We start from the raw sequence: 19,099 nt of genomic DNA on the forward strand, positions 1-19,099 counted from the left end.
GGAAGGTACACTCTTTCACTTGGCCACCATCCCTGGCGCTTTCCTTTCTGGTAAACTTATCATGACAAACAAGAGAATATCATGAAGAGTAGACCCATGACTTCTTTTTGTTCAGGAACATCACCGGGTCAGAGTGTGGTGAGGCTCAGCTGCTAGGCTTCTCCCAGCAGAAGGTGGAGAGGAGTGGGGGGAGAGATCCCAGAAATCTTAGCTTGCGGTACCTAGAAAGGCCTCCTCTGAGGTTCTGTAGAGAAGCGACTTGCTCATATGTACGTAGAACATACAGACACACTTTCGAGACACTCCTGAGACATACATTTGTGATTATATTTATGGAGATATATGACAAGTGTGAGAAAAAATCAGCAAGACAACGGGGGGGGGGGAGGCAGCCCCCCCGGACATCACCACCGTGGACACCAGGGTCCTCACAGCACAGAGATGCCTGCATTCAGTTACAGCCCCAGGATCAAACATTCCCCTCTGTGTGTCCAGTTAATTAAAACACACTCATGCAGAGTCAAATGCACACCATGCTCCTCTTAAAGCTGTCATTTAGAGAGTAAGGTGGGGTTTTAAAACAGACTGCCACAAAACTAACAACATAGTTCGGGCTTCAAACTCATGGTAATCCTCCTCCATCAGTCTCCCAAGCACCGGGATAACAGGTGTGAGCTTTTAGCATTTTCTGACCCCGAGGTTGACAGAGGCAATTAGGGAGGGGTATGTTTTTCTGAAGATCCAGGGGCCCTGTTCGGATTCACTCATTTCTGGTGCTGTCAGGGTGGGCTATGTGGGCACCGCTGTGCTGTGACTCCTACTGCATAAGTGATGGCGGACATGTCCTCAGCTGGGCTGAAGAGCAGGCCCCTGCACCTGAATAAGTGGGCCAGGGAAATTCAAGGGCTCGGGGAGAGGTCAATCCTGGCCCCAGAGAGGCACTCCTGATGAGAAGCACACGAGCTTGGAAGGCAAGGCATTACACAAAAGATTTCTACAGAAAAGCTTCATCTCGTGAGAAAAACACAACTGGACACAACAAAATGCATATTTTTCTTTAAAAATCAAACAGCAGTGCCAATCATCAAGACACTGATCTCCATTGACAGCTCAGGATGGGGCCAGTCTCTCTTTACCTGGGTCCAGAGTCTCTAGGACTACACAATTCAAGACATGGCCTTCTTGAATTTAAATTCTGCCACTCACTTTTCTGTCACCTACCAAAAAGCCTTGGGAACATTCAATGGCCGAAGGGCACACTTAGTGACAGATGGGAACTGTCTCTTTTCTTAAGTCTCATAAACTGACTCTGCTGCAACCTATTGGGTGAGCTGGGAAGAAAAGCCAGTCCTCAGACTTCATTATGATCTGAAACATTAGCTACAGTCCTTGCCAGGGGCGGACAGAGGTTGTGAATTCCAAATTCCTAACCGAATCCAGCTTTGCTGGAAGGAACCTTGGCAGGGTCATGCAGCAGGTGCGTGAACAAGGCAGGTTTTCCTGGCCTGGCTGCCTACTCTCTGGGCACTGCAGAAGGGATGGGCACACACAGATATGGTACATCCTCTTTCAAACCTGGGTATCACTCTTCTTTCTCTTTGGTGTCAGTCAACAGAGAGAAGCAACCCTCTGTTCTGCTCCCCTCCCCCTCTAAATATAGCAAGAAACAGTAAGAAAAATAAATTATTTTCTCTCAGTGCCCTTTGAGGAACTGAGAGGTTTATGGTAACAGATTGCTCAGCACAGTCCTGGACTTCAGTGCGTCCCCAGCTCACTCCCTGAGTTCCCCAGAGTTCCCCAGCCTGTGTCTACATCTACATTTTTTTTCTTTGGATAATCTCTTTTTCTTCTTAGACTTTAAATCTCCATATATAGTGCTCTTCTCAATATTTTGATAGAAATTTAGGGATTTTAGAGGTAAAGGGACCTCATACAGCATCCAGTATCTGCCCTTCCCCGTCCTACATGAGGAAGCTGAGATACGGAGAGAACAGAACCTTGGCCAAGGACATTCAGCAAGTCAGTGGCAGGGCAGACGTCAGGCCCAGGCACCCCCTCCTTTCCCACCCCAGCTGTGCACCCTCAGTCAGTCTTCGGCAGGGACTTCCTGTGGGAGGGGGGCACGAGGTGCGGGGGCAGGCTGTTCGGGAGCTCGTAGCCGTCCAGCTTGATCTTGATGAGGTGCTTGGCCAGCGCGAACTCCTCCTCATCCAGCATGCCGTCACAGTCGCAGTCCGCCAGCTTCCAGATCTTGCCCAGGACACTGTTAGGCAGCTTGGACGTCACCATTTCCTTCTTGGCATTGACACCTGATATCTTGCCATTGATGGGCGATAGTGTGTAAAAGAGTTCGTCATACACGGGCTTGTCTTTAGCCACGACCCACTCTTCCTCATCGGCACCCTCCTTGGCCCCCTCCCCATAGCCCTGGTTGAAGGGCCCCTCGGTGGTGCCATCGAAGGCGCCGCCCTGCACCATCTGCGTGGGCATGTTCATTTCTTCCTGGCTGATGAGGCTCATCAGGGAGGAGATCTTGTTGGTCAGCATGTTGTCCACGGCCTCAATCAGCTTGGGCTTCAGCGAGTGGAACTTGGTGAAATCATAGTTCTCGAGCTGTTCCTACGGGAGGGAACCAGAATTGGTGTTACGTTCTCTGCAGGAGGTGCTGCTGGGTTTCCCTTAAAGCAGACATCCCACCACACCCTCTGCCAGTCAGAACTCTTTGCTGGGGCTCCCATGTCCAAGCTCACCAGATGTAAAGAGGGGCTTAGGAACAAGGAACAAGCTTCCGGATTGAGATGTGGCTTTCTGTACAGCAGCTGCTCTCTCTGGAGGCTGCAGCAGTTACAGCCATCGCCCAAGACTGAGAAAAACCCTTCACCTGCCCTTAATGCCCTAGAGAATTAGATCACTCTCAGAAAGGTCCTGCTGCACACTTGTTACTTTCATAATGATCCAGGGAGTGAAAAAGGGCAGCTTACAACCTTGCTTTACTCCTGGGCTATCCAGATGGCGTTAAGACCAGAGACCACATCTGCTAACTCTTTACTTTGCTAAAGAACTCAGGGACAAGAGGGAGCCCATGCCTGACACTGCCTGGATGGTCCGGATCTGGAAGCTGGATGGCTCAGAGATCTAGGGTAGACTCAAACATGACAAAAAAAAAAATCAATGAGATGATCCCTAATGATACTCTGCTACACTCATGGAATTGGTGCCTAGCCCAACTGTCATCACACAGGCTTCCTCCAGTAGCTGATGGGAGCAGATGCAGAGACCAACTGTCGAACAGTAAGCAGAGCTCGGGAAACTCTGTAGAAGAGGGGGAGGAAGGACGGTAGGAGCCAGAGGAGTTGAAGACCCCAGGAGTATACAGTCCACAGAATCAACTAAGCAGGACCTTATGGGCTCACAGAGACTGAAATGGCAACCATGGAGCCTGCATGGGTCTACACTAGGCCTTCTGCACACATGCTGTGGTTCTTTAGCTTGGGGTGTTAGTGGGATTCCTAACAGTAGGAGAGGGGGTGTCTCTGACTCATTTGCCTGCTCACGGGACCCTTTCCTTCTACTGGATTGCCTTGCCCAGCTTGGATAAGGGGGTGTGCGCCTAGTCTCATTGCATCTTGCTATGCCGAATTCAGTTACTATCACTGGGAGACCTGCTTTTTTCTGAAAGGAAATGAAGGAGCAATGGATCTGGGGGTGGAGAAGGCTGCAATTGGGATGTATTGCAAAGAATTAAATTTTTAAAAAAATAATTAAAGATAAAAAACCCTCAAGACTATATTTAGAAAAAAATAAAACAAAAAAACCCAAAAAATCCTAATCCTATTAATTGAGAACTTTGTAGCTGACTGTATGTGGTACCACACACCTATAATCCCAGCACTCAGAAGGTAAAGATTATAGAGTTGCTGCAAGCTTGAGGTTAGCCTGGTCTACATAACCATGCCCTGTCTCAATTCCCTAGCTCCTGGTGAAAGGAACTTCCTTTTTGAATTATTTGGAATACTGATGCAGGCTGGGGCACACGCTCCTTGGCTTTAACCTCGGTAGGAATGAGCTCAGAAGACTACAGGACAGGAACCTGCGGCGAATCCCCACAGAGACACAGCCTACTGCGCGGAAGCTTCCCCAAGGTCGCTGTCAGTGCTGCGGGAATCTTGCAGCTGGAGACTAGTCAGTTATTTCAAATGGGCACAAGCTGAAACCCAGGTTGAGCCTCATAAGCCGGTCACGGGAGGTCTCCACCCATCTTTTGGGAGGAGTGATCTTTCAAGAGAGCTGAACCTTGACTTGTACTTCTCAGGCAGAGCAAGCCTCAGTGACCTTCCAGTTCCAGCCCCTTCAGAGGTCATTACAGGCGCGTGTGGAACCATGTTCAGCTTTTACATGAGTGCTGGGATCAAACACTGGGTCTCATGCGTGCACAGCAAGAACTTAACTGTAGAGCCATCTATCATTTCTCTAGCCAACGGCAGAGTTGTGTGCTGTTTTGTTTTTGTCTGTGTGTGTCGCTGGGAAATAAACTTGGGATGTAACACACATCAGGCAAGTGCTTTTCCACCGAGCTCTGTGTTCCCAGTCCTCGCTATAGCTTTTATATGTGGGTGCACAAGTATGGGCAGTTCTGGGTAGAGCGAAGGCGTGGAGGTAGAAAGGTTATTCACTTTCGCAGTTTCCTGGAGACGAGACAGAGAGATCCTGGAAAGAAGCCAATCTTGGCTATTCTGGACAGAAGCAGTGTGTCAGGCTATTAAGGTGGGAAATGGGCATAGACAAATGCATACTTTCATTGTAAAAAAATGGAGAAAAAGTAGAGAGTAAAAATAAAGATTTACGGCAGGCATAGTGCAGTGCACAACGCCTGTCTGCGCTCTATGCACTATCATACAGTTCGCGAGCTTCTGGCAAGGGGCTGGAGATTGAAACATACAGAGACACAAAGAGAGACAGAGACACAGACCTCTAGTCCCTGGTAAGAAGCCCACAGAGGCTTATATACCCAACAGTCAGGTGGGCCAACAGGTGAAAACCTTATCCTCTGATCCTCAAGGCCAAGGCCACAAGTGCTCGTGAAGCAGAGCTGGTAAACAACTTTGACACAGCTTTCAGTAACTCAAATCAGAAGGAAAGTAAAGATCACTAGCAGGGAAGAGCAGCTGGAGGCCAGGACTCCAAATGGTCCCAACAGCATAGCACGTGCCTCAAAGGTCAGCACTTCTTGACCCTCCTATCTCCACCTCCCAAGTGCTGGCCTGGAGGTGGAGGCAGGAAGGTCAAGAATTCATGGTGAGCCCTTGCAGGGTTGGGGTGGGGATTGAGGCACAGTGGTAAACACCTTTCATCCCAGCACTCTGGAAGCAGAGGCAGCTGTACATACCTCTGTGAGTTCTAGACCAGCAGAGCTGGACAGTAGGACTTTGCCTCAAAAAACTAAACAGACAAACAAACAAAAGAGCAAATAGAATTCAGGGTGGGGACTGGAGAGGTGGCTCTGTGGTTAAGAACATGTCCATATAAAAGCAGCAGGACACCCCAAGTTCAATTCCCAGCACCCATATTGCATGGCCCACAATCACCTGTACTTTCAACTCTATGGGATATGATGACCTATTCTGACCTCTGTGGATAACTGCGCTCACAGCCACAGATACACATGCATGTATGCAGTAAGAATTCCGTGGCTCTAGGTCCTACTGCCTCTACTTTGAGTGCTGGGATCATCGGTGTATGCTACTACACACGGCTAATCTAATACTTAAAAGCTACATACCATTGAATTCCCTAGCAAAGTCACATTATAGATAGATATGGAAGCTGTGTCTAGCAGAGAACAAAAACTGTGATCTTCAAGGTGTGTGGCAGGAATTCTGTGTTCATATTTGGAAGGAGAGCCCCAGCACTCAGACTAAGGGGACAAAGCCAAAAGATGACTGCCTATAATGTCTTCAGAACAGATCTCCCATCACATCTGCAGGCAGCCAGTACTGCACACCTAATCTGCTGAGCTGAAACTCGGCAGTCTGTACTCGGCTGAGCTCTTGAGCAGGACAGTCCTGCTTTCTGGGTCCTGCATCCTCACTGGTGGATCAGGGCATCATCTCCGCTCCCCACATTACAGAGTGCTACCAACACTCAGGTCTTCTGCTGACAGTGCCACACAGTCAGCCTAGGAGACAAAAAGGACCAGATGAGGAGGAAGGACATAGGCCTTCCCACATAAGAATTCCAATGCTACTGGGCAAGAGGTCTGAATTCCCTTGGGTGCAGGAACACCAAGTCTGAGCCCTGAGCACACAGAGCCCCTGTGTCTGGCAGACAGACACGTGGGGTTTATATCTGCCCAAACTGTCTACCAGCCTGCAGAGGCCAGCGATTCTGACGGCAACTGTATGAAGAAACAAAGGGCAACAGCCACGATTTTGCAGGAACGACTAGCAAGCACCACTACGTCTGCCCAGAAAGCGCACAGTTAAGAAACTCAGGTCCTCACAGACCTGAGCAGCAGTGGGGAGGACAAGCTACGGCCCTCCAGCAGGGCAGGCCTAAGACAGCAAAAGTTTTCATTGGGATAGTCATGCAGTCAGGATTTAAAGAGATCAACAAGTGTACCACTGGGGCCAGGATCCTGGGGCTGCTCCTTCCAAAGAGCAGGTTCCTAGCCCAGTCTCAAGCTGGGTCATCCTTACCCAGTTACTCCCTAAGTTCACCAGAGCAGTTTTCCAATGTGTGATAGAGAGGAGCAGATAGGGATGGCTCTGCTGCCCTCTGCTGTTAAAACATGGTAACTCCTCCACATGGAGGTCAAATTCTTCAGGACAACTGAGTATAGTGTTCTCAAGCTGCAGGGCAGTCATTACACAACAGGCAAGCATCCCTTGGGACAGGACACAGGACAGACATGGGCAGCCTGTCCTGGTGCTAAGGGAATAGAAACACACACTTGGCTCAGTGTAATAGATGTGACACCCCCTGACCAGGAGTCTCTTGAGAGGGTGAACAGAGACCTAAAGCCAGCTGTGATGAACCGTCCTCATGACCCTAAAATATGCCCAGGTCGTGACTGTAATACCCAAGCTTTAGCTTCTACTTCTGACCCCCACACAGTGGTGTTAACTGAATGCCTGTTGCTGAGGATGGTGGACCATCAACGGCTTCAGGGAAAGAAGAACGCTCAGCATGGATTTACAGAGCACCCACTGCAGTCTGGATCAGCACTGCAACATGTGGGTCGTGACCCCTTTGGGGCTGCATATCAGGTGTTTACATTACAATTATAACAGTAGCAAAATCACAGTTATGAAGTAGCAACAAAGTAACTTAATGTTTGGGGTCACACCCCAGGGATTATCCCTTGCCCCAGCTCTTGGAAGCCTGGGCATCCTCTGACCCAGATAGGCCCGATTAATTTTCACGGACAGCTATTGTTCTGGAGTCTGCTCTGTTATGGGAGCTTGCCTACAGGCCGTGTGAGAGCCCAGAGAGTCACCATGTAGTATGGGCAGTGTACCAAGAGCTAATGAGTGTGTATGTGTGGTGCCTAGTACAGGGTGAGCACTCCTTCACAGCTTTCATTTAAGCCAAGATACTAAGTTTCCTTATGAAGGGTACAAGGAAACAGCTGTCCTCCAGCTGTGCCATGGGATGCAGGGCACAACCGGAGTATAAAAGAAAAAGTCCTAGCTGGGCGGTAGTGATGCTCACCTTTAATCCCAGCACTTGGGGGGCAGAGGCAGGAGGATCTCTGTGAGATCAAGGCCAGCCTGGCCTGCAGACTGAGTTCTAGGACAACAAGGACTACCAAAACAAACAAACAACAACAACAACAAATAAAACCTCAAAAAGAAGTCTCTGGGAGTCAACTAAGCACTAATCCTCAAGCTAGTTATCCTGTGACGAGTAGAAAAGTAATTCCTCTTCTGAACAGAATACCTACTTTATTGCTAGAAAGAAAAAATATGTCTCTATATTTGTCACAAAACAAATTTCCTCCTACTGGGTTGCCTCTAGGTTTGCGCCTAGTCTTATTGCATCTTGTTATGCTATATTCAGTTGATATTCCCGAGAGGCCTGTTCTTTTCTGAAGGGAAACAGAGGAGCAGCAGATCTGGGGGAGACGAGGAGGGTGGCTGGTGCTGGGAGGAGGGGAGGGAGGGGAGGCTGTGGCCAGGATTCATTGTGTGAGAGAATAAATTAAGCAAAGAAACAAACTAACGATTTGGCTAGATCCTGCAACCAGATCATACCTTGATGCCCTTGATGCCAGGCACAAAGAGCTGTCACCAGGACGGTGAGTCTACCCCCCTCCCACCCTGCCCTGCCCCGGCCATTTAGTGTTTCATGACTGAAGCTACCTCACCCCTATTTTGTCTACTCCTTCCTCCCCGTCTCCCTTCTGAGGCCCAACCTTATCCACACACCCACTGACTTGGGCCATTCTCCGAGGCTTGTAGGGCTTGGAGTGAAAGATATAACTGGTGGTCTTAGGGTAAAACCTACGTTTAGTCTACCCAGGAGTTTTTGAGAATTTGAGACCAATTTGAAAGGTGATTTACATACAAATCTAGACTTTGGCTTCCTTTATGCCCATGAGGGCTCATATTCCCATAGGACAGTGACTACTGAGCTAGATAGGATGTCCCCGCATAGGCAGGCCATACAGTCTTCCTTGGCTACAGGACCCCAACAAGCTCTCACCCAGCAACTGCAGAATCATCCTCCTGGTAGATATACTCTGGGAATCCACTAATGTGAGGAGACAAGCAGACATGGTGACAAGATGACACAGCTTCCTCCTCTGTGGCTACACGGCTGGTAGCTGTAAGCACCTGAGTTCATGTCATCTGCTTAACAGAGAGTACGGTGCCCTGTGCAGATGTGTGCTACACCGGACAAGAAGGTGGTGACCTTGCTCCAAAGGACATCCCATCCCTGTGGGGCAGCAGATACTGACTGGGCCAAAGCAGTTGACTGCAGCCCCATTATGGCTCACTTGGAACTGCCCAGAGCTAACGGGAGACTCTGCAATCAGGCTGGAGGCCACCAACACTAGGCTTTCAGCAGAATGCTGCTGAATACAGCAAAGTAGGTTGTGTCCAGGGCCCCAGCTCAGTGCTCAGCAGCCAGCCTGTCCATCCAGGGCCCCAGCTCGGTGCTCGGCAGCCAGCCTGTCCAAGCACACTTTTTCACTGTATGGCTGCAGGAGCCACACGGTGACCTTCAAAGCCAAGCCCAGCTCTAATTCCCTTCAGGTTCTGTGATTCTGAAAACCCAGGGTTACCTAAACGTCAGAGCCAATTCTGAGCATCACCTACGAGGCCAGGCTGGCTGTCTTTCTCATGTGAGCTTCACTGCCCTTTGGCTAATTCTCTCCCCTTTAAAAAGACATTTGGAAGGCAAACAATGGCTGCTTTAGTCATAGGAGGCCATCATCACGGGTCACCATTAGGAAGACGATGTCATTGAATTCCTCTTCATTAAACTGAGACTTTCTTATATTTCCTATAACCAGCTAGGCTTGATTGTGGCAAGGAATTGCCATCCCCACAACCTCCTCCTGACATTGTAATGGGGGCTCCCAGTACCTGCATGGCTTTGACCTCAGGGAAGTCCCCCGCAGAAATCTGGTACTCTCGCTGCAGCTGCACGTAGATTTCCGGAAGCCTGAAGATAAGTTCCCGCTTCTTACTTTCTTTTCCAAATACGTTTGGCATTTCCTTCTTCAGATAGCTGATGATGTAGGCATGTACCTGAGGGGATATGTCGGGTGAGCACACACCACGCTACTCGAGAAGAGATACATGAGACCCATTCCCACACAGAACTCTGGTTCTGACAGCAAGAGAAGGTGAGGAGCCAGGCAGCCTAGGGGGAGCAAGAATGTTCCAGAGCTCCTGAGAGCTGACCTGACTTGAGCAAGGGCCAGAGGGACCCGATATGCAGAGACCACACAGTGACGGTGAGCAGAGAGAACCCCAACACCAAAGGCTGGGCAGAGACCACACAGTGACGGTGAGCAGAGAGAACCCCAACACCAAAGGCTGGGCAGAGACCACACAGTGACGGCGAGCAGAGAGAACCCCAACACCAAAGGCTGGGCAGAGACCACACAGTGACGGCGAGCAGAGAGAACCCCAACACCAAAGGCTGGGCAGAGACCACACAGTGACGGTGAGCAGAGAGAACCCCAACACCAAAGGCTGGGCAAGGGGGAAGACCCAGAAGACAATGGGTGGTAGAACGTGGCAGATAAGGGACATGGGATGACAGGGCTCCCAAACCCCGAAGGGCAAGCAGTCCCCCCAGGAGGGCACTGCACTGTCTGCCCGTGTCACCTCCTTCTCTCAGTTCTCCATTCTTCCACTTCCCACTTCAGGTCAGTAAGTTGTGTTCATTACAAAAGTTTTCTTTTTTTTTTTTAAATATTTATTTATTATGTATACAATATTCTGTCTGTGTGTATGCCTGCAGGCCAGAAGAGGGCACCAGACCTCATTACAGATGGTTGTGAGCCACCATGTGGTTGCTGTAATTGAACTCAGGACCTTTGGAAGAGCAGGCAATGCTCTTAACCTCTGAGCCATCTCTCCAGCCCACAAAAGTTTTCTTTACAGAACTTCAAGTCTATAGAGTAATTCAAAAGCCAAATAAATAGCTAAAATAGGAAGGGATGAAAAACAGAGCAACGATTTAAAAAATAAAGCAGCCATGTAGACTTTTCCAGTGCTAGTGAAGAGAACAGATTTCATTAGAGTCTCAGGGAAGAAGGACATCGGGGAGAGCGAGGAGATGGATCCCAGAGCTCAGCCGAGGGCCTCGGGGTGTGCATGCACACTGGTGGGCCCAGCAGAATCTGCAAGCACCTGCGCTGCAGAGAGGCCACCTGAAGATAAACACATGCTGGGCTGTATGGTTACTGCTTAGGGACCAACTCCTTAAAACTGAATGTAGGGTTAGAAGAATATCTGACAACAGTTCAAGCTTTCTGAATGCACACTCCCCCGAGACTAAGTCCACAGCAAGCCGGTGAGGACTCTAAGGTGTTTCTCACTGTGTGACTTCACAGCAGCTTTGGTTCTGAACATACAAGTGTACTTTGCACTATGCCTGATGTCACGCCATGCAGTGACAATAAACTGTCTGAAATTCCTCTGTTCAGACTGAGACTGTTGTTTGTAACTTTATGGTAATATTTTTTTCCAGTTAATATTGGGCATGGTAACTCATGTCTGTAATCTCGGCCCTCAGGAAGCTGAGACAGAAGGACTGCCATGGGTTGAGGCCAGCCTGGGCTACACAACGGGTTCCAAGTCAATCTGGGCTACCCAGTGAAACCTATCTCCCAACTGTCCCCACTTTAAAAAATTCAATAATAAACCCGAGATCCACAAAATGCTTAGGTTAAAAAAAATGTGAGATTGAGAGAAGCGGCCAAGTCTTACTGAACAAGGGTTTGTTATTCCGTTCAGATCAAAGCTGGTACCAAAACCACATGTGATTCTAACAGTCTTAAAGAGGGCTTAAGGGGGCCTTGAGCGGCAGGCATCTGAGGTCAGCCTTCAGAGAGACAGGTTTCCATATATAGGCGTGGGCACTGACATCCACAAAGCCCAAGCAGGGATGGAGCTATTTTAAGCTCTCAGTGGATAAGCATTGAAGGGCGCATCACCACACACTGAACGGCGATTCTCACACTCTCAGCCTGTATCTGCCTGATGGAGCTACAAAATGCCCAACTTCTCCAAAAAGGAATTTGACACTGCAAACAGGAAAGCCAGGCCCCACATATCACATGTGACTAAGAGGAAAGTGCGTCTTTGAAGAGCAAACTAAATTCCACGGAACTCTAGTGACCTCTGAAAGCCAGAGCTCTCCTCTCTCAACCTCCACTCTCCTTCCTCAAAAGCTGCTTTGCTTCCCTGCTGAGTGAAGATTTCCAAGTGGGTGGTGGCCGTTCCTAGCCTCGTGCAGAATGGGGTCTCCCTTTTGAGTTTGCTTATCCCGTAAAGAAGACTGAGGTCTGCACAGGTTAACAGAAGAATAAAACTACACTCTATTTCCCAAACTCATATGTAGGCTTTCCTAAAATAGCTTACTCTGAAGAACCGTGCGGTAAGCTTTGGCATCTCAGAGCAAACAGACTTCTGGCAGGCTGCCTCCCTCTGACAAAAGTGAGGAAGACAAGGAGGCTAACCCAGAGCACAGGACGGTCTCTTGTTCCTTAGAAGACAGCTTTGAGGGGCTGGAGAGATGGCTCAATGGTTAAGAGCACGGGCTGTTCTCCCAGGTGGTCCTGAGTTCAATTCCCAGCACCTGCATAGTGGCTCACAACCATCCCTAATGAGATCTGGCACCCTCTTTGGCCTGCAGGCATATATTCAGGCAGAACACTGTATATATAATAAATAAGTCCTAAAAAAAAAAAAAAACAGCTTTGAAAATACACAAATAGAAAAGACAGTAAAATTACCCAATCTCCAAGCTTTTTGTTTGTATTTTAAAAATCCTGTATTATGATGAGAGTGGTTAAGATAAAAACACAGGCCACTGAGCCCAAGGAAGCCAGAAGAACTCAGGACACTTCGATCTCTCAGAGGATGTGTGATCACTAACACCTTGGTTTTGGCCTTCTGGTTTGTAAACTACGAGAATTTATTTGTCATTCAGCTTGTGGTAAAGCAGCCACAGGACACTTATACATGCTATCTCATCCAGTCTTTTCCCACCCCTTAGTCTGGTTTTTTTCTTCCTTTTTCCCCGTGTGCTGGGGACAAAAGCTAGGACCTTGAGCACATCAGAGAACTGCTCTACCACCGAGGTGTACCGTCAGTCCTTGGTGTCTTTAAGCTTCTTATCTTCCTGTCTCAGTCTCCAAACACTGGGATTACAGGAGTGTGCACCACTATTTCAGATGTGAACTCTGACCACTGCATGGCCCGGCAGCATGGGAAACAGGTGCTGCACCTGTTCAAGTCCGGGGTGGGAAGAGGAGCGAAGGGTAGGGATGATGCCCGCCCCGGCCGGAGAGATGGCACACGCTGCTGAGAACTCACTGCTCAGACTTTTCCATGTTATTTTGCACATCAATATTCATTCTTCTCCAGTACTGAGTACCATCCATTACATACATGGCCACTGGGGTGTTTCCACATCTTGGCTATTCTAAATGAATCTGCTATGAGCATTTAAAAAAAACGAGGCTACATTTGCTTCCCCTGGGTGGGCCATGAATTTTGGAATCATTATCCCATCAGCTGACTCAGATCTCCTATCTCTTAGGTGATATCTAAAAACCTACCCATCCCATATTTTACAATGTCCCTTGTAGGTTTTCTGTCGATAGAGAATTTTCTAGAATAAGCAGAATTATAGATTAATATATAAAGTAAGAGTGTAAAGTAAGGAGATATTGCAGAAGATGTGTACGCTGGATATAGATCAGGACTTTCTGGACCAAGCAGACTACCTGGGCTTGGGATGTGTATTCTGTAATATTCCCAGGCTGTCAATCAGCTCCAGGAAGTTACACTGCTTTCTGAATGTCAGGTTTTCATGTATGAAGTAAGGATAAGGATGCCCAACTGTCAAGTAACTGATATTATCAAGCAAAAAATGGCTTCTAAGCATTTTTTTTTTTTTTGCTGCAGAAGGAAAACTGTGCCAGGAGAAAGATGACCAGACCCATACAAAAGCATTTTAAGGAAATATAAGTAGTCCAGGGTGACTCAGTGGTTTCTTGCCTACCCCTTCCCCACATTTTTGTTTGTTTCTGTTTTTCTGGGCGGAATCTCACATAGTCCAGGCTAGCCTCAATCTTAATAGGTAGCTGAGGATGACCTGGAGTTTCTGAGCCTTCTGTCCTGTTGGGACGGCAGGTATGTACCCCGCAGCTGACTTGTGCAGTGCTGGGGATCAAATCAAGGCTCTGGGCATGCTAGGCGAGCACCCTACCCATGGAGCTGCACCTCCAGGCTGCTCCTTGCTTCTTTAAGAATAAACGACAAAGTTCAAAAGTAGAACCTACAACTGCAGCAGGAGGGCTAGGGGTACAGCTTCATGGAGCACCCACTTAGCATGTACCACGTAAGGGGCCACTGTGTTCAGTTCTGCTTCTTAGCCAGCCCAGGCAGCTTCCTGTCCTAATGTTCAGCTAGTATTGCGACATATCACGTGCAAATGGCACTGGGGAGCTGGTGATGGGAGTAGATGTGCTACAAACATTTTCCTCTGTGAAAAGGAACAAGCCAGACACTATTCTTAGGAAGAAAAGAATATGCTATTTCTTTTCCTATAAGTAAGCTCAGCAGATTTGAACATCCGCCCCCCACATCTGCACAAGGCTTTCCATTATTCACTTTCAGAACACAGAGGCATTTTGTGTCTCCCTAACCTAGGCCACGCTGGTCTGCTCCAGGGACTCAGGGATGGCGGGAGCACTACAGGCTGTGGTGCTCAGCATTTCCAGCAGCTCTCTATCCAGTCACATCCACATCCTTCTCTTTCTTTCTCCAGCTCTGTTCATATTCTTTCTCATTCCCTTTCTCTCCCACCTTTTCCCCCTATAACTGAATATAGATGTATCTTCAGTCACTGGTCCCTCAGCAGCGACTGGCAAATTTAAAATGTCCATGGACATTAAATCCCGTGAAATTTGCAAGGTCTACAGGACTTTGATTAGAAAATAATTTAGGCTAGCCAGGGTGTGGTGGTGCACGCCTTTAATCCCACCACTAGGGAGGCAGAGGCAGGGGAAATCTCTGAGTTCGAGGCCAGTCTGGTCTAAAGAGCAAGTTCCAGGACAGCCAGGGTCACACAGAGAAACTCTGTCTCGAAAAAAAAACAAACAACAAAAACCAACAACGAAAAAACTAATTTAGATTTTTATATACCCTGAAATTAAATTAATTTATAACAGCTAGAACAGAGAAATACCATGTGTCAAAGGGTCATTGAACAAGCAAAATGAGACAGATTTCCTGCTACCATGCACTAGGCCTAGGGTAGCAGGCCTTTCAGAATAGCTGCAGCTAAGTGGTTTCACGAACTAGCTAGAGCAACTGCCTTGCAGGACAGAATAAAGTGGCTTAGAGTTCTGAGAAGAAGTAGCTTATACCAGGAAGAAAGGACAGCGAGTGGTGACTCATACAGCACCCTTCGGACTCAAGTTAGCTTGGTGACACACAGAGGAAAAGTATGTACACCCTGGGGTGTAAGAAAGGGAACCAGGAAGTTGTAGCACTGTGTGTCCTGGGCACTGACAGCCAGGGGCAGGTCTCTTCAGACATAGGAACATGCACATTTGGCTGCAGTAGGAAGATGGCTGATGAGAAGAAAGAAGGTGTTGGAAGGCCTGTGATCCTCTGGGGAGCCATCCTGTCTTCCTGACAGGCACCTAGGCACCATCCTCTGAGGTCATATGGGCAAGTACCCATTCCTTGGTCAGTACAGTTCCTCCCTCTGGGACTCTGGGACTTCCTCCTCCAACAGATGACTCTTTAGCTCTGGCCTGGGTATGCCAAATCTGTGTCTACTAAACGAACCGCAGTTGTGGTGGACCCCAGAAGGCTGACCCAGTACACCATGGCCAGACCAAAGTCAGCCGCCCTCCACCGCTTTTTTTGTTTTATACCAGAAGACCAAGAGAAGGAGAGTTGACTCCACTTCCTGACCAAGTTTCAATGTGTGTAATCAGCCTGTGCAGCCCTGGTTAGTCTCAAACTCACAGAGACCCACCTGTTCCTATCTCCTGAATGTTGAGATTAATGGTGCAGGAAAATTATGGTGGTTTTTTTTGAGAGGGTCTTACTATAGCCCTGGCTGGCCTGGAACTCCTATGAAGACAAGGCTGGCCTTGAAACTCACAAAGAACCACTTGGCTCTGCTGCCCAAATACTGGGATTAAAGGAGTGCACCAATCACATTCCCTCCCTGAGCCTTCTGGGATGATAGCAGTGCAATCAATCCAGCATCAGCCCCAGGGCCCACCCTGTTATCTGATGCTTACTTTGGCCAGCCTTGCCCGCTTGATGAGGTCATTGAGTTTGCGCACTGCAGCCTTCTGGGGCAGGCTCTGGATGTCTCTGAAGAGGTCCTGTGCTTCAGCCTCGAAGAGCCGGCGGTTGTCTGTGTTCTGCAGAGGCTGTGCCCAAAACGAGCCAATGTAGACTCGAAGCACCTCGGGCGTGTTGATGACCTTGCCCAGAGACCACATGAGGGCCCCGTAGACTCGCATCAGCTGCTGGGTGTCCACTTGGTCAGCCTTGTTCAGGACCACTCGGATCTTGTCATCCTGGCCCCGGAAGGCCTTGATCGCCTCTGAGAACTCATCCGAGATGTCCAGTTTGTGAGCGTCAAAGAGTAGGATGATCCTGTCAACCCGCTCAGCAAACCACTGTAGGACCTGGCAGAAGTCATACCCTGGGTGGAGAGAAAGCTCTGTCAGTGTGCGGAACACTCTGGGGGACACGGCCGTGGGAGAATGCCAGTGAAGAAGAGCGTTGAATCTGAGGCAGCAGGGCCTACGACTTGAAAACCATCTCTCATGGGAGGGCTGGGCTGGATGCACATAGCTAATATTGGGGATCTGACACCCTCCCAGGGAAAGGGACAAAACGGGGCCCCTGGTCAGCTTGATGAAGCCCTGTGTGTAGGCAAAATGACTTGGCACTCATGGTTCTGACCTCACCTAGCACAGGTCTTTGGGTGAGGGGCAGAACTGACCTCCAGTCCTGACACTAAAGGCCGTGGGCTAAAGGCTCACTCTCTGGACAAGATTTACTTTCCAGAAAACCTCTGAGATGAAGAAAGAAGGGAGCCTGGAGACCACCTGCATTCCCAGGGTGTCCAGCAAGCACGGGAATGGAGGTTTACAGAATGCTGAGGAAGTCAAGGGTTGTCTGGGGGAACTGTGATTGATATTTATCATGAGAACTTTTTATAGCTTACGTGTGTTTAAAAAGTATTTTAAACATCTGTCACACACAATATGGTCGTTTGCCAATTTCCTCTTTAAAATGGACAGGGCCACAACAGATTCCACTGGTCATGTTTGGCCACCTACCAATCTGTTCCAAATCAAGCAGTTAAGTAAACACTCTTCCTGAGGTCAAGACTCTCGGCCATCTCCCCCAAGGAAGCAAGTTCCCAGGAGAGGCACACAGGAGGCCAATACTCAAAGGTTATTTTACTCCCAGGCTGCTCAGTTGCAGAGCCACGGTCTCCACTGAAGCAGTCGCCTCTCCTGCTGCCTTCCTATTCCCGATAACTCCAGACGCATGCCAAAGTCTAGAGAATGATGCCAAGAGCGTCGAGGTAGCTACCATGCAATTTTAACAGTGCACCTTGCTTACTGAAAATATTTTTTAAAAAATATCAAGCTTGATTTATTCAGATAAGAAAATACCAGACAGCAAAAAGAATAAGCTAGATAACCTGTTAGCAGAGGTGAGTCTCTACAAACAAACACACAACAACTACAGCAAAACACCCGTGGGGTGGGGGCTGAAGAGACTGCTCAACGGTAAAGAGCACTGGCCGCTCTTCCAGAGGACCCGGGCTTGGTTCCTAGCACATGGCAGCTAATAACTGCCTGTAACTCCAGTTCTAGGAGTTCTGACATCCTCTTCTGGCTTCCATAGGTGCTACATATACAATGGTACACAGACTTTACATACAAGCAACCGCTTGTACATATAAAACTTTGATAATATAAAAATTTAATAAATCTTTAAAAGAAAAACCCTAGCCAGGTGGTGGTGGCATATGCCTTTAATACCAGCATTCGGGAGGCAGAGGCAGGAGGATCTCTGTGAGTTTGAGGCCAGCCTGATCTACTAGGGCAGCCAGGGATACAAAGAGAAATCCTGTCTCAAAAAAACCAAAAACCAAAACAAAAAAGCACAACAAACAAATAAACCCTCTCCCTAAACAAAAACAAAGCAAAAAAACCAACAATAACAACAAAAAAAAAAAAAACAAAGCAAAAAAGAAAAAAAACCCAAAAAACCCTACCCTTCATAAACAAGAAAGCACTGGGTAGAAATTGGTTTCAAAGAGATGAATAGTGTCAGACATGGTGGCTCATATGCAAGCTATTATCACTTGAGAAGAGAAGGCAGGAGGAATGCTACAAATTTGAGGCTAGCCTGGGTTATAAAGTTACCCTCATCTCAAAAACAAAAAAACAACAACAACAACAAAACAAAAACACAGAAAACAAAAAAACCTACACATCAAAAAAGATGACCACAGAATGATAGCATTCACATAAAATGTTAAATGTCAGGCAGTGCTCAGCATCCTATGGAAACACACTGCAGCAAAAGCCCACATTGTTAGTATCAACCTGGGATGCTAGCTGGGGATGGAGTATGGGTCCTAGGGCAGATGAGGAAGTGCCCAGGGAAAAATGATCTTGTAGGAAAAGTGAAGAGGTTTGTGGACTAAAGTTTTCATCCCTTTGAAAAACGAGTATGGGAGGGGAACAGATACACAAGAAACTAGAGTTAGTAATAGGTTTATTTTGTTTGTTTGATTTTTTTTGTTTTGTTTTTTTGGGGCAGGGTTTCTCTGTAGTTTTGAAGCCTGTCCTGGAACTAGCTCTTGTAGACCAGGCTGGCCTGGAACTCAGAGATCCGCCTGCCTCTGCCTGCTAGGATTAAAGGTGTGTGCCACCACTGCCTGGCTGTTTGTTTGATTTTGAAATAGGTATTACTATATAAGTGCCAAAGGAAGCTTGTCATCCTTGTAGGTAAATTGAAAGAGCAGCATCGCTCATGCGGACATGGTGGCTCTTCCTCTCAGGCCACCTCAGATGACTACTTTGCTGTGAAGCAACATGTGTTAAACTACAGCCTAAATTAAAATTTACAATTTGTAAACAATAAGATTCTGGGCTGGGGACTAACTTAGTGATAGAGCACACACGAGGACTTGGGTTGGATGCTTAGGTGCACACACACAGGGAGATAGACAGAGACAGAGAGATATCAAGCACAGAGGCGGTGAGTAGCTTCCAGTGCTAAGGTGAGATCCTTGCTACGCAAGTCCACGCTAGGTGAAGCCATTACACATCTCTGGAGCGATGGCCCTGTCT

At 48.1% G+C, this 19,099-nt stretch overlaps 1 protein-coding gene across 1 annotated transcript in view; it reads right to left on the bottom strand.

Annotated features, from left to right (window-relative positions):
• Positions 1-311: 311 nt before the first annotated feature.
• Positions 312-19,099, bottom strand: part of Ehd4 (EH domain containing 4) — a 69,502-nt gene continuing 50,714 nt past the window's right edge. The window contains exons 4-6 of the mRNA XM_041679037.1: positions 16,010-16,422; positions 9,591-9,755; positions 312-2,619 (exon numbers count right to left, since the gene is read on the bottom strand). Coding sequence (XP_041534971.1) covers positions 2,083-2,619; positions 9,591-9,755; positions 16,010-16,422 — 1,115 coding nt within the window. The 3' untranslated portion in view covers positions 312-2,082. The remainder of the gene's footprint in view (positions 2,620-9,590; positions 9,756-16,009; positions 16,423-19,099) is intronic.

The sequence above is a fragment of the Microtus oregoni genome, unplaced genomic scaffold (assembly GCF_018167655.1).
Source record: "Microtus oregoni isolate MIOR12 unplaced genomic scaffold, Mior012 000031F_ref0000149, whole genome shotgun sequence".
Taxonomy (NCBI): Eukaryota; Metazoa; Chordata; class Mammalia; order Rodentia; family Cricetidae; genus Microtus; species Microtus oregoni.